Source organism: Hyaena hyaena, unplaced genomic scaffold, assembly GCF_003009895.1.
Source record: "Hyaena hyaena isolate Hyena2069 unplaced genomic scaffold, ASM300989v1 scaffold_82, whole genome shotgun sequence".
Lineage (NCBI taxonomy): Eukaryota > Metazoa > Chordata > Mammalia > Carnivora > Hyaenidae > Hyaena > Hyaena hyaena.
The window spans coordinates 3,714,397-3,729,162 of NW_024080713.1; the positions used below are offsets into that span (position 1 = coordinate 3,714,397).

The following is a 14,766-nucleotide window of genomic DNA, read 5'->3' on the forward strand; positions in this document are numbered from 1 at the left end:
ATAGTTTATTGTCAAGTTGCTTTCCATTAAACACCCAGTGTTCATCCTAACAAGTGCCCTCCTCCATACCCAACTACCCCCTCCCCCCGACACCCATCAGTCCTCAGTTTGTTCTCAGTATTCAAGAGTCTCTCATGGTTTGCCTCCCTCCCTCTCCCCAACTATTTTTCCCCTTCTCCTCCCCCATGGTCCACCTATACATGCAAACATATGAAGGACATCTGTCCTTCTCTGCCTGACTTATTTTACTCACCATAACACCCTCAAGTTCCTTCCACGTTGCTACACATGGCCAGATTTCATTCTTTCTCATTGCCATGTAGTATTCCATTGTATAAATAAACCACATCTTCTTGATCCATTCATCAGTTGATGGACACTTAGGCTCTTCCCATGTTTTGGCTATTGTTGAGAGTGCTGCTATGAAGATTGGGGTCCATGTGACCCTATGCATCAGCACTCCTGGATCCCTTGGGTAAATTCCTAGTAGTGCTATTGCTGGGTCATAGGGGAGTTCTAGTGTTAATTTTTTGAGGAACCTCCACACTGTTTTCCAGAGGGGCTACACCAGTTTACATTGCCACCAACAGTGTAGGAGGGTGCCTGTTTCTCCACATCCTCGCCAGCATCCAGAGTCTCCTGATTTGTTCATTGAAGCCACTCTGACCAGCGTGAGGTGGTATCTCAGTGTGGTTTTGATTTGTATTTCCCTGATGAGGAGGGATGCTGAGCATCGTTTCATGGGTCTGTTGGCCATCTGGATGTCCTCTTTGGAGAAGTGTCTGTTCATATCGTCTGCCCATTTCTTCACTGGATTATTTGTTTTTTCGGGTGTGGAGTTTGGTGAGTTCCTTATAGATTTTGGATACTAGCCCTTTATCTGATATGTCATTTGCAACTCTCTTTTCCCATTCCGTCGGTTGCCTATTAGTTTTATGGATTGTTTCCTTTGCCGTGCAGAAGCTTTTAATCTTGGTGAGGTCCCAACAGTTTATTTTTGCTCTTGATTCCCTTGCCTTTGGGGATGTGCCAAGTTAGAAATTGCTGCGGTTGAGGTCAAGGAGATTGTTTTCTGCTTTCTCCTCTAGGGTTTTTATGGTTTCCTGTCTCACATTCAGGTCCTTTTATCCATTTTGAGTTTATTTTTGTGCACGGTGTCAGAAAATGATCTAGTTTCATTCTTCTGCCTGTTGCTGTCCAGTTCTCCCAGCACCATCTGTTAAAGAGGCTGTCTTTTTCCCATTGGATACTCTTTCCCGCTTTGTCAAAATTTAGTTGGCCATACATTTGTGGGTCCAATTCAGAGTTCTCTTTTCTATTCCATTGATCTATGTGCCTGTTTTCGTGCCAATACCATACTGTCTTGATGATGACAGCTTTGTAATAGAGGTTAAAGTCTGGGATGGTGATGCCTCCCGTTTTGGTTTTCTTCTTCAATATTACTTTGGCTATTCGGGGTCTTTCGTGGTTCCATACAAATTTTAGAATAGTTCTAGTTTTGAGAAGAATGCTGGTGCAGTTTTTATTGGGATGCATTGAATATGTAGATTGCTTTGGGTAGTAATGATATTTTAACAATATTTATTCTTTCAATCCATGAGCATGGAATGTTTTCCCATTTCTTTGTGTCTTCTTCAATTTCCTTCATAAGTTTTCTATAGGTTTCATCATACAGATCTTTTATATCTTTGGTTAGGTTTATTTCTAGGTATTTTATGGTGTTTCATGCAGTTGTGAATGGGATTAGTTTCTTGATTTCTTTCTGTTGCTTCATTGTTGGTGTATAAAAATCAACCGATTTCTGTATGTTGATTTTGTACCCTGCAACTTTGTTGAATTCTTAGATCAATTCTAGTAGGCTTCTAGTGGAGTCTGTCGGGTTTTCTATGCAGAGTATCATGTCGTCTGCGAAAAGTGAGAGTTTGACTCCTTCTTTGCCAATTCTGATGCCTTTTATTTCCTGTTGTTGTCTGATGGTTGATGCTCGCACTTCCAGCACTATGTGAAACAGCAGTGGTGAGAGTGGACATTCCTGTCGTGTTCCTGATCTCAGGGGGAAAGCTCTCAGTTTTTCCCCGTTGAGGATGATGTTAGCTGAGGGCTTCTCATAGATGGCTTTTAGGATGTTTAGGTAAGTTCCTTCTATCACGACTTACTCGAGGGTCTTTATTAAGAAAGGATTCTGTATTTTGTCAAATGCTTTTTCTGCATCTATTGACAGGATCATATGGTCTTTATCTTTTCTTTTGTTGATGTGATGTATCAAATTGATTGATTTGTGAATATTGAACCAGCCCTGTAACCCAGGAATGAATCCCACTTGATCATGGTGGATAATTCTCTTTATGTGCTGTTGGATTCGATTTGCAAGTATCTTGTTGAGGATTTTTGCATTTGTATTCATCAAGGATATTGACCTGTAGTTCTCTTTTTTTTTTTTTTGCTGGATCTCTGTCTGGCTTGGGAATCAAAGTGATGCTGGCTTCGTAGAATGAGTCTGGAAGTTTTCCTTCCATTTCTATTTTTGGAATAACTTGAGAAGAATGGGTATTAATTCTATTTTAAATGTCTGGTAGAATCCTCCAGGGAAGCCATCTGGCCCAGGGCTCTTATTTGTTGGGAGATTTTTGATAACTGATTCAGTTTCTTCACTAGTTATGAGTCTGTTCAGGTTTTCTATTTCTTCCCATGTTAAATTTGGTAGTTAGTGTGTGTTTAGGAATTTGTCCATTTCTTCTAAGTTGTCCAGTTTGTTGGCATATAATTTTTCATAGTATTCCCTGATAATTGCTTGTATTTCTGAGGGGTTGTTTGTAATAAGTCCATTTTCATTCGTGATTTTGTCTATTTGAGTGCTCTCTCTTTTCTTTTTGAGAAGCCTGGCTAGAAGTTTGTCAATTTTGTTTATTTTTTCAAAAAACCAACTCTTGGCTTCATTGATCTGTTCAACTGTTGTTTTTGTTTTTTTGTTTTTTTCTTTCTATATTGTTTATTTCTGCCCTAATTTTTTATTATTTCTCTTTTCCTACTGGGTTTGGGGTGTTCTTGTTCCTCTCCTTCTAGTTCCTTTAGGTGAGCTGTTAGATTTTGTACTTGTGCTTTTTCTAATTTCTTGAAATAGGCCTGGAGTGCAACGTACTTTTCTCTTAGGACTGCCTTTGCCGCATCCCATAGAGTTTGAATTGTTGTATTTTCACTTTCATTTGTTTCCATATATTTTTTAATTTCTTCTCTAATTGCCTGATTGGCCCACTCATTCTTTAGTAGGGTATTCTTTAACCTCCATGTTTTTGGAGGTTTTCCAGACTTCTTCCTGTGGTTGATTTTAAGTTTCATAGCATTGTGATCTGAAAGTGTGCATAGTATGATCTCAATTCTTTTATATTTATTGAGAGCTGCTTTATGTCCCAGTATGTGATCTATCTTGTAGAATGTGCTCTGCACACTTGAGAAGAAAGTGAATTCCATGGCCTCAAAATGTAGAGTTCTAAATATATCTGTCAGATCCATCTGGTCCAATGTGTCATTCAAGTTCATTGTTTCTTTAGTGATTTTCTGTCTAGTTGATCTATCCATTGCTGTACATGGAATATTAAAGTCCCCTGCTATTAGCACATTCTTATCCATAAGATTGTTTCTATTTGTGATTAACTGTTTTATGTATTTATGTGCTTCCATATTCGGTACATAGACATTTATAATTATTAGCTCTTCCTGATGGATAGACCCTGTAATTATTATATAATGCCCTTCTTCATCCTTTGTTACTGCCTATACTTTAATGTCCAGTTTGTCTGACATAAATATAGCTACTCCAGCTTTCTTTTGACTTCCAGTAGCATGATAGATATTTCTCCATCCCTTTACTTTCAGTCTTAAGGTGTCCTCAGGTCTAAAATGCGTTTCTTGTAGATAGCAAATAGATGGATTTGGGTTTGTTTTTTTTTATCCATTCTGCTACCTATGTCTTTTGATTGGAGCATTTAGTCCATTTACATTCAGTGTTATTATTGAAAAATATGGGTTTAGAGTCATTGTGTTCTTTTTATGATTCATGGTTTTGGTGGTGCCTCTGGTACCTTGCATTCCTTGCAACATTTCCTTCATAGAGTCCCCCTCAGGATTTCTTGTAGGGCTAGTTTAGTGGTGATGAATTCTTTCAATTTTTGTTTAATTAGAAAGACTTTTATCTGTCCTTCTATTCTGAATGACAGGCTTGCTGGATGGAGGATTCTTGGCTGCATATTTTTTCTGTTCATCACATTGAAGATTTCCTGCCATTCGTTTATGACCTGCCAAGTTTCAGTAGATAGATCTATAACCACTTTGATAGGTTCCCCTTTGTATGTTAGGGCCTTTTTATCCCTAGCTGCTTTCAGAATTCTCTCTTTGTCCTTACATTTTGCCAGTTTCACTATGATATGTCATGCAGAAGTTCCATTCAAGTTACGTCTGAGGGGAGTTCTCTGTGCCTCTTGGATTTCAATGTCTGTTTCCTTCCCCAGATTGGGGAAGTTCTCTGCTATAATTTGTTCAAGGACTCCTTCAGTGCCTTTCCCTCTCACTTTCTCTTCTGGAATTTCTATGATACGGATATTATTCCATTTGATTGTATCACTGAGGTCTCAAACTCTCCTTTCGTGTTCCTGGATCAGTTTATCTCTCTTTTTCTCAGCTTCCTCTTTTTCTATAATTGTGTCTTCTAATTCACCTATTCTCCTTTCTGCCTCTTCAATCTGTGCATTGGATGCCTCCATTTTATTATGCATCTCATTTATAGCATTTTTAAATTCATCACAACTATTTTTAAGCTCCATAGTCTTTGTAGCAATAGTTTCTCTCATGTCTTCCATGCCTTTTACAAGAACAGCGATTAATTTTATGACTATTGTTCTAAATTCTTGTTCAGTCGTGTTGCTTATATCTATTTTGAGCAGTTCTTTAGCTGTCGTTTCTTCCTGGAATTTCTTTAGAGGAGAGTTCTTCTGTTTCATCATTTTGGTTAGTTTTCTGTCTCTTGTTATTTTTAAAAGCTTGTTATGCACTCTGCACCTGCGACTGTCCAGGGCCTGTCCATTCAGGAAGTATTCTTTGAATGGTGTCTCTTGGTCTCTCATGTTGAGACTTTGGTTATTTTATTTCCCTACTCGTAGTGGTATTTGGGACTCTCCACCATGTGTACTTTGGCTTGCTTTTTTGAGGTAGCCTTATTTCTGGAGGTTGGTGTTCCTGGTGGTCACCTTCTTCAGATGCCACTTTGATACTATGTAATGTCTACCTAAACTGCAAGCCCTCAACTGGTGCAGGAGGAGACACCAAGTCTGTCCTATGTTTAATTATTTCTGGGGGAGGGGAGTGGAGTGTGAGGTGGTGGGGACAGAGGATCTGAAGTGCAAGTTCTGTGCTGACAGCAGAGAGCCTGAGGTGGGGCTCAAGCTCTCAAACTGTGAGATCATGACCTGAGCCAAAGTTGGACGCTTAACTGATGGAGCCACCCAGTCACTCCATTACTCTTATAATTGTTAAGAAACATCAGTGTTGGGGAGGCCTCCATGAGGACTTGGGTAGAGCAGAGTTTGATCAGGTCTTAAACACTGTCATCAGCAGCTGGTTTCTCACCACTTCTGAGCCTACTTCACTTCTCTTTGTGTTGGTGTGGGAGCCTGTACCTATCCATCATGTAAAAAGTAAAATAAGCGGAAACATCTTTACATTTTTATGTACTTTGTCCACTAATTACTGAGGAGGCTCTTTAAAAATATTCCATTTTGTACCATATTCTTCAGTTTTGCCTTGTAAGATTCTTTAAAACTTTTCTGTAAACAGGTGAGCATTTTTTCTTCAGTGCATGTCAAGTCTGTCATGTCATAATTTCCTGGAGCATTGAGCCTTTTGTCATTATGTAGTGACCCTGTATCCTTACTAGTGCAATTTTACTTGAGGCCTATTTGTCAGGTAATGCTATGGTGACACGATCCTTCGGTTAGCATCCTACTCACATAGCATATCTTCCTCTTTTACATACTTTTGTGAGCTTAAATCTTAGGCATGGCATTTCAGCTGAATTGATTTCTAAGCAGTTATAGCTGAATTTATTTCTGTAAATGTAATATATCTTTGTCTTTTAAATTAAGTTTTTAAAACATGATAATTGACTTAACAGTTTTTTCTAAGGTGTTTTGCATTTGTTCTGTGTCTTTATGTCCTGCTCCCTACCCGTTCCCCATTCCATCCCCATCTACATGTTTTCTTTCCTTATTTTTTGCATGGAGATTTTTCCCCCATGAGTTTTCAATACTGTATTGGAAGTTATGCATGTTATATTATTTCAGTAGCACCTCTTAAACTTATTCTTAAACTTAAAATTTTCACATCCAACTCAAAGGGACATTTGTGTCATGGTTCTTCAGTTCTATTCATGTCATCATTTTTCATAGCTTCTGTCTACAACTATTTTCCTAGGTTTCACACGCTTTGTACTCTCTTATTCATGTGCACCAGGCTTCTCTTTCCACTTCCCATGACTGCTAGCTTCCACTGCAGGAACTGCCGCTTTCAAGTTGGCCACCAGAGATGATTCACTTTTCTGGCTGCTGCAGCCATTCTTTGATCTTTACCCTTTCCAGTTCAATGAAAACATTATTAAGTGCTGGGAAGCATGCAAAACTCATTCTGTTTAGCACCCTTTTCAACACCTTTCTCTTTTCCTGATGCACTGAGGCTTCATCTGAGTGGACATGGAAAAGAAAAAGCAAAAACTGCTGAATGAAGTTGGGTTTGCTGTGAAACCCAATTCCACAGCATATCATCTGCAGATGGACAGTTTTCCCTTCCTTAAATTGGTATCCACATAAAAATAAGCATGGGGGCACCTGGGTGCCTCAGTTGGTTAAGCATCTGACTTCTGTTCAGGTCATGATCTCTCAGTTCGTGGGTTCAAGCCCCGAGTTGGGCTCTTTGTGGTAAGCGCAGAGCCTGCTTCAGATCCTGTCTCCCTGTCTATGCCTCCCCGCCACGCTCTTTCTGTCTCTCAAAAACAAATAAATAAGCTTAAAAAAAATAAGTATGTGATTAGATCTAACTGTTCATATCTGTAAGCAATTGCTTTTTATCTTATCATTTGCAAAGCATGTCCTCCTGGCAAAATGCTTTACAGAAACTCAACCCAAAGTTAGAAAAAAGGCATCAGATACAGAGAACTAAGTTTTGGTCTTGCCTTCTCAATAGCTAACTAAACAACCTTTGGCGGGTCACCTCACCTCTGTGAACCTCTATCTGCCTCAGGTTCCTAATTTGTAAAATCTATGTAGTGGGGGTGTATTAGTTATTAATGGCATCATGACATTATCCCGAAATTTAATGGCTTAACACAAAAACATTCTTTTCTCACATTTTTTTTTATGGTCACAAATCTGGCTGTGATATAGCTGGGTGCTTTTGGCTCAGAGTCGTTTAGAAGACTGCAATCAAGGTGTCTACTGGGACTGTGACATGATACTATCCAGGCTCATTCATGTGATTGTTGGCAGGATTGAGACCCTCCAGCATTGCTGGATGAGAGTCACTGGCCAGAGACCTCCTTCAGGTCCCTGCCATGTGATTCTATCTTCAGTATGTCTCACCTTCCCAAAGCGAGGGCTGTTCTTTCTGTCATCTAATATTAACAGCAATACCCCATTGTTTTTGCATTATTCTGTTAGTTACAAATCAGTAGATCTAGTTCACACTCAGGAGGAAGAGATTTCTTTGTACTTTTTTATAGTCAACCTGGTTGCTTCTCTCAAATAAATTGGTTGATGTGAGAAAGGGATTGCATTCATTTTAGTTTCCACTGAATTCTTTTTTTTTTTTTAACTTTTTTTAATTCATTTTTTTTGAGAGACAGGGAGAACAGAGCATAAGCTGGGGAGGGACAGAGAGAAAGGGAGACAGAATCCAAAGCAGGATCCAGGCTCTGAGCTGTGAGCACAGAGCCCAATGTGGGGCTCGAACTCACTGACTGCAAGATCATGACCTGAGCCAAAGTTGGACATTCAACTGACTGAGCCACCCAGGCACCTTGTCCACTGGATTCTGTCTTTAATTGTGGTCTAAGGCAGGTACCTTTCTTAACTAAAAATAAGACTGTACTTGGGTTTCAAGGAACAATTACTTTCTACCTTGGGGGAAGTTGAGAGATTATCTATCTATCTATCTATCTATCACATATACATAACACACATATAATAGATATATTTAAAAGTCAAAGAAAAACTGATTTGATTTCAAAACTTCTGAATAAAGCAAGATCCTTTTTCTAAAAAACCAAAACCATTATAAATAAAGCTTCATTTGTAATTTTGGGTTACTGGTGATACACCTGTATTGTAGTTTAGGATATTTAAATAAATGTATCAGTTTTATTGTGATGGAAGATATGGGACTGCATTGTGGTCCTTATGTTATTATATAATCACAATAGCAGGAAAGAACATTGGCCAGAAAAGTTAGTCTTGAGTACAAGGTGTGCATTGACTGAGATATAGCACATTTCTCTAAATACCGTTGTAAAATGAGATTAATGATACCACAAGCTCAAATTTTATTTATAAGTGATAATGTTCTACAAATTACTTGACTAATCTTTTATTTCAGGCCACATGCGACCAGCGTGGGTGCTGCTGGAGACCTCAGGGGACCATACATGTGCCTTGGTGCTACTATTCTAAAAGCCATGGCTATCAAATGGAGGGTGACCTTGTGAAAACAAACGCAGGTAAGCCAGACAATGAGGCGGGAGCTCCAGATCCTCTGGAGGTTGGCTCTGCTTGTAGCAGAAGAAAGCCTTAGCGGCATGCAGAGTATCACCCTGCATGGCCACACGACTGCAGGTGACAGAAGGTGGGCGCTGCTCTAAAGCAAGGGCAATGATCTTTCAGCATCAGGGAAGAATCCAATTTTGGGAGTTAGGAGGCATGGTCTATACCTGGCTCTACCTTTATGTCCCTTGGTAACCTTGTTCAAACATTGGGAACTCTTTGGTCCCCAAGTTCCTAACTTTTAAAGTTTGTTTGTTTGTTTGTTTTGAGAGAGACAGAAACAGCACGAGTGGGAAGGGGCAGAGGGAGGGAGAGAAAATTCCAAGCAGGCTCCACACTGCCAGCATACAGATCACCATGGGGCTCGGACCCATGAAGCATGGGATCATGACCTAAGCCAAAACCAAGAGTCAGACGCTTAACTGACTAAACCACCCAGGAGCCCCCAAGTTTCTAATTTTTAAAGAGAGGAGTTTGAAGTTAGTAACCTCTGAGACTACTTACAACTCTAACATAATGTGATTTTGCTGATAGGGAAACAATTCCAATTTCATACACATTTTATTAAAGTTAGCTAGCCAATGTCAGTGTTTATGAACTAAACATCTCCTCTTCTTTCTCCCATACTAAAATGCAGAGGATAATAATGAACATTCTGGAGGTTAACAGAGGGTGACTACTTTGGGGAGGCTCTTAGCATATAGGAAGGGGCACGCTGCCTTTCCAAGGCTCTTGGCCTGATGGCCTTTTCTAATAAGGTCTCAATTCTCACCTCTCTTATCACAGAACCTGGGAGATGGTATCAGTTTATATATGACCTGGGAATGAACAGAATATATATATATATATATTCTCCTATATATAGAAGGCATCTACTGTCTTCCTTCAGTGTGATCACCTCCTGAATATATTTTATAGAGTCAACTGGTTAAACTTGGCATATATATATATATAAATATATATATATATATATATATATATACATATATAAATTGAGGGCTAAGTGTGTGAAGGGTATGTGGTTAACACAGAATGGCTGATGAACTGATTGAATGAGAATTAGGCCTTTGGTGGGGGAGAGATTGCCAGCAGATTTTGTAAGAGAGGCATGGTTTTTGGGGGAAGTGACAGCACCTAGCTTCCCGATCTGGCCCAAGGTAGTATGTGTGTAAGATAGGTATATATCTATCTCTTCTGTTTTGAGAAAAAAAAAAAAGGCTGACAATCCATTTGACATAAAGCTTAATTTTTATTGGCTATTGTTTGCTAGTTTACACTGCCAGCTGTGTAAACCTTTCCCCCTCTGCAAACTAGGATTCAAAGCCCAGTTGGAAAGGTTGCCTTCTCCATCTTTATTTGGAAATGATGTCAACAATGTCCTTCTCACAGCAGAATACCAGACAGCCAACCGTTTCCACTTTAAGGTTGTGGTTTCTTTCTTCTTTAAACATCTTTTTGAAATGTTCTTGTTGTCTACCTGATGGTTGCAGTTACTACAATATAGACAATGTTGCTAACGGAGGTATTTTTCTCTTCTGACATTATTCTTACCTAGTACCTACATGTTGAAGGCATCTACTGTCTTCCTTCAGTGTGATCGTCTCCTGAATGTATTTTATAGAGTCAACTGGTTAAACTTGGCTTTCATTCATGTGTCCTTGATACCTGAAATGTAGTCAGGAGGGAAAAGGCAAAGAATTTTCACAGCTGTGAAAACTCTGGAGATAGTCCTTCTCTGGAGACTTACAAGGTATATTTCTACCAAAAGACTAACTTGTGCCCAAGTGCTAACCATTTGAATTTGGTAATATATTGGGTGCATCTACCTCAGACATAATGCCATCTGGATCAGTGCCCGAGTTCAGTACCATGAGCATAGGCATTGGGGAGCATTGCTATTGGTAGGGAGGTTTCTATCCTGGAATTACTGAGAGGTTTCCATTTTGACTTTCTTTCCCTTCATGTCTCTGGGCAGTTAACCGACCAGAGCAAGGACAGATACGAAGTGCCCCATGAACATGTGCAACCCTTCAAAGGAAACGCTGCTTCTCCTTTGGCCTATGAAGTTGATGTCTCCAAACAGCCATTTAGCATCAGAGTGATCCGAAGAAGCAATAATCGTGTTCTGTAAGTTTGGAAAACCTTCTGGGGATCAGAGTAGGAAGGACACAGGGGAGGGAGGAAGGGTGCATGCATTTCATATTTCTGAAGGTTGTGAGCCCACTGTTGGTGTACAGACTCTCTCCAAATGTGTACTTTTGTCTACCTTCCTCTTTCCTCCCCCTTCTCCTCTTCCTCTTCCTGCTCCTTTTCTTATTGTTGTTGTTATTGCTAAGTATTTATTATACACCAGGCACTGGGCTGTGTCCTTTTTTTTCCCATTTTTCCTACTGTGTGATCATTTTTTCCTCTTTATTTTCCCCTTTCCTCCATCCATCTAACCACACGTCTGCCAGTAACTATTTACAGAACATCTCTTATAATGTAAGGATAGTATTTTGGTCATGCAGTAGAGTGTCCAAGGGAAAAAGAAGTTCTGATCTCTTGGCATCTATGGGAAAGCATCACAGAAGGGCAAATGGAACCAGTTAAATAGGGGATATTGAGTCATCCAAATGTAAAGGACACTTTTCTAAGAGGTCGTGTTCTGTCCACTCCACTTGCCCCTCTGTCCCTGCATTTTGCATTGGCGTCTAGGTTGGACTCAAGCATTGGACCACTCCTGTTTGCCAATCAGTTCCTGCAGTTCTCCACCCGACTGCCCAGTGCTAACGTGTATGGTCTGGGGGAACAGGTGCACCAACAGTACCGGCATGATATGAACTGGAAGACCTGGTCCCTGTTTGCCAGGGACACAACCCCCAATGGGGTAAGCGCTCAGGATGGGCCACTATGCACTGCAGGTCATAGCCTCATTCTTGACAGTCACTCCGAGCAGTAGAGAATAGTAGTTGAGTGAGATTCTAGGGGGGAGACTGTTGAGGTTTGAATTTTGCCTCTGCCACTGACCAGTTATGTGGTTCTGGACAAGTTACCTCTCTGTGTCCTTAGTTCCTCATCTATAAAATGGGGGGAATATACTTCCCTCATAGGGTTGTGATAGGAATTAAAGGAATTTATACATCCAGAGGCTCCAGAACAGTGTGGATAAAGATCATTGGAATGATTAAGTGATTCTTGTTATATAGTATCTCTCTTTACCAAAAGGACTCTTAAAAAAATAAGTATAATTTACTCCATTTAACAGGTGAGAAACTGAGGCTAAGAAATATCCCAATGTTAAAAAAAAAGTTTAAAGTAACAGAGATAGGATCTCATCCGTGGCCTGTCTAATGGAAAGCCCATGCCCCTTATTCTACCATATGCCTATCAGAAAGACAGAAAAGGTGATAAGTCAAAGCAGCTCACCTGTGAATGACTGGTGATGGTTATCTGATAAAGAGCCTCAGATCCATGCTACTCAAATGGGCATCATCATGTGAGAAATGTGGGCTCTAAGCTCCCTCTTCCATCTATTGAATTAGAATCTGCATTTAGGGGCACCTGGGTGGCTCAGTTGGTTGAGCATCTGACTTTTAAGTTCAGGTCATGATCCCAGAGTTATGGGATTGAGCCCCATGTGGAGCCTGCTTTGGATTTTCTCTCCCCCTCTCTCCTTCTGCCCCTCTCCTGCTGCTGCATGTGCACTCTCTCTCTCTAAAAAAAAAAAAAAAAAGAATCTGCATTTAAATACGATTCATATGTAATTTGTTTTCTTTTAAAAAATTTTAATTTTTATTTATTTTTGAGAGAGAGAGAGAGAGAGAGAGAGCCCAAGCAGGGGAGGGGCAGAGAGAGTGGGAGACATAGAATCTGAAGCAGGATCCAGGTTCTGAGCTCTCAGCCTGAATGCGAGGCTCAAATTCAGAAACTGTGGGATCATGACCTGAGCCGAAGTCGAATGCTTAACTGACTGAGCCACCCAGGTGCCCCCATATGTAATTTCTATGCACACCAAATTTTGAGAACTGCTTTTCTAGAGCAGTGATTTCAAGCATGACTACACATTGGAATCACTTGGAGAAATATAAGAAACTATCAGCACCTGCTCCACCCCCAGGAATTCTGTTTTAACTGGGCTAGGATGCAGCCCAGGTTGAGAACCACTGTTCTGAAGTCTGAAGTCTTAGAAAATCAGCTTAAGCTCTAAAGTCTACTGTTCTAAAGACTAGAAGACCGCTATCTTGAGTAGAGCTCCATCCAGTTGCACAGTAGAAAGATGCTTGATTCACAATAAGGCTTGATGGAGCTTTTGCACATGGGGTTAGATTAAGCCTCTTTGAGAGAAGAGATTTTTTGAACTACAGCTTAAAAATTCTTGTTCTCCCACATTTTAACAGATATCACAGGCTCTCACATTTCTACTAGATAAATGGTCATAACTGGCTCATTCAATAAGAGAACTCTAATTCACTTGGTCAATGCCAACTAAATGTAGACTTGACATTTTAAAGATTTATGTGTGTCTTCTTTGACAATGAGGTCCCCTTCAATTACTCACATGATTAACACTGATTTCTTAAGTCATTTCTGGCCATTTGTTTAGATTATTAGATGGTAATTTTTTTTATTTTTTATTTTCTTTCTGCAGGATGGGACTAACTTGTATGGTACACAGACATTTTTCCTGTGTCTTGAAGATGCTAGTGGATTGTCCTTTGGAGTGTTTCTGATGAACAGCAATGCCATGGGTAAGAAACTAAGGGAATATTCATGAAGACGTGGATAAAAGCAATTTTCAGCCCTATGATAAAAGGAATGGAGCTCTTTAGGAATGGCTGAACCATAGCTCAGGGGCTGGCATGTTCTCTGATTGTCTCTTGTCCCTACCTCATTACCGGTTGTTGTGTGGGAGCCATGAATAAGGCTTTGTCTTCTACATTCTGATTTTCCTGAATCTGGTTGCCTCTTTTGGAATATTTTTCTGTTGTAGAATTAAAACAACTAAGCTTATCATCCTATAATCTACTCAGAGGCAGTTTCTCCCAGTTTGTTCTTTTTCCTTCTTTAGACTTTCATCCAGTAGAGTGGTTGATATAAACTCTGGTAGGAAATAGTCAATTGCCCTGGGCCTAATGATGACAATTGCAGGCAGGGCTTAACCAGGGAGCTACAACTGAGAAGTTAATATTTCATTCAGATAATCCAAAGATAGCAAGGTAAAGTGCAGTGGCAAGGTCATCGACAGTAAGATCAGTTTGTTTAAGAACAAACATTTGCGGGGCGCCTGGGTGGCTTAGTCGGTTAAGCATCCGACTTTTGCTTAGGTCATGATCTCGCGGTTCGCGGGTTCAAGCCCCACGTCGGGCTCTGTGCTGACTGCCAGCTCAGAGTCTGGAGCCTGTTTCAGACTCTCTGACTCCCTCTCTCTCTGACCCTCCCCTGCTCACGCTGTCTCTCTCTCTCTCCTAGAAATAAATAAGAAAAAAAAAAAACATTAAAAAAAAAAAAAGAACAAACATTTGTGACATCATAGGATTCCAAAAAATAGCTATCTTCCCCATCTTTAAAAGTTTAGACTGGACCAATGATTCTTTCTGCTTATACCAATAACAGTGGATCTCATGGGTAATGAATCAATCACTACATGGGAAGAGGAGGTATATTAGAATTTCTCAGGGTTGATGGTGGGCATGAGATATTGATCCCTACCCTCTTCTCAGCTGAGAATCAATGGACTGGATAAGAGCTGCTCAAAGCATGGCTCACAAATAGTTCACAAACTAGGATGAGTCTAGAAATAAAGGAAACATCGCTATAGTATCCAAGGGCACACATGAACCCTTTTCTAGTATTTTTTCAAATTATTTTACAAAAGCATCAGGTTCCAAATAATTGCAAATTAAAAAAATAAAGCACTGATCCTTCACTACCGATTGTTTGAGACTACTCTAGGTGACCTGGGATGATTCTAAGATATCTAATAGTC

At 40.0% G+C, this 14,766-nt stretch overlaps 1 protein-coding gene across 1 annotated transcript in view; it reads left to right on the forward strand.

Moving 5' to 3' along the window:
* MGAM (maltase-glucoamylase) overlaps positions 1-14,766 on the forward strand; it is a 94,346-nt gene that overhangs the window by 18,147 nt on the left and 61,433 nt on the right. The window contains 5 exon segments of the mRNA XM_039234021.1: positions 8,635-8,755; positions 10,113-10,222; positions 10,774-10,925; positions 11,496-11,667; positions 13,429-13,528. Coding sequence (XP_039089952.1) covers positions 8,635-8,755; positions 10,113-10,222; positions 10,774-10,925; positions 11,496-11,667; positions 13,429-13,528 — 655 coding nt within the window.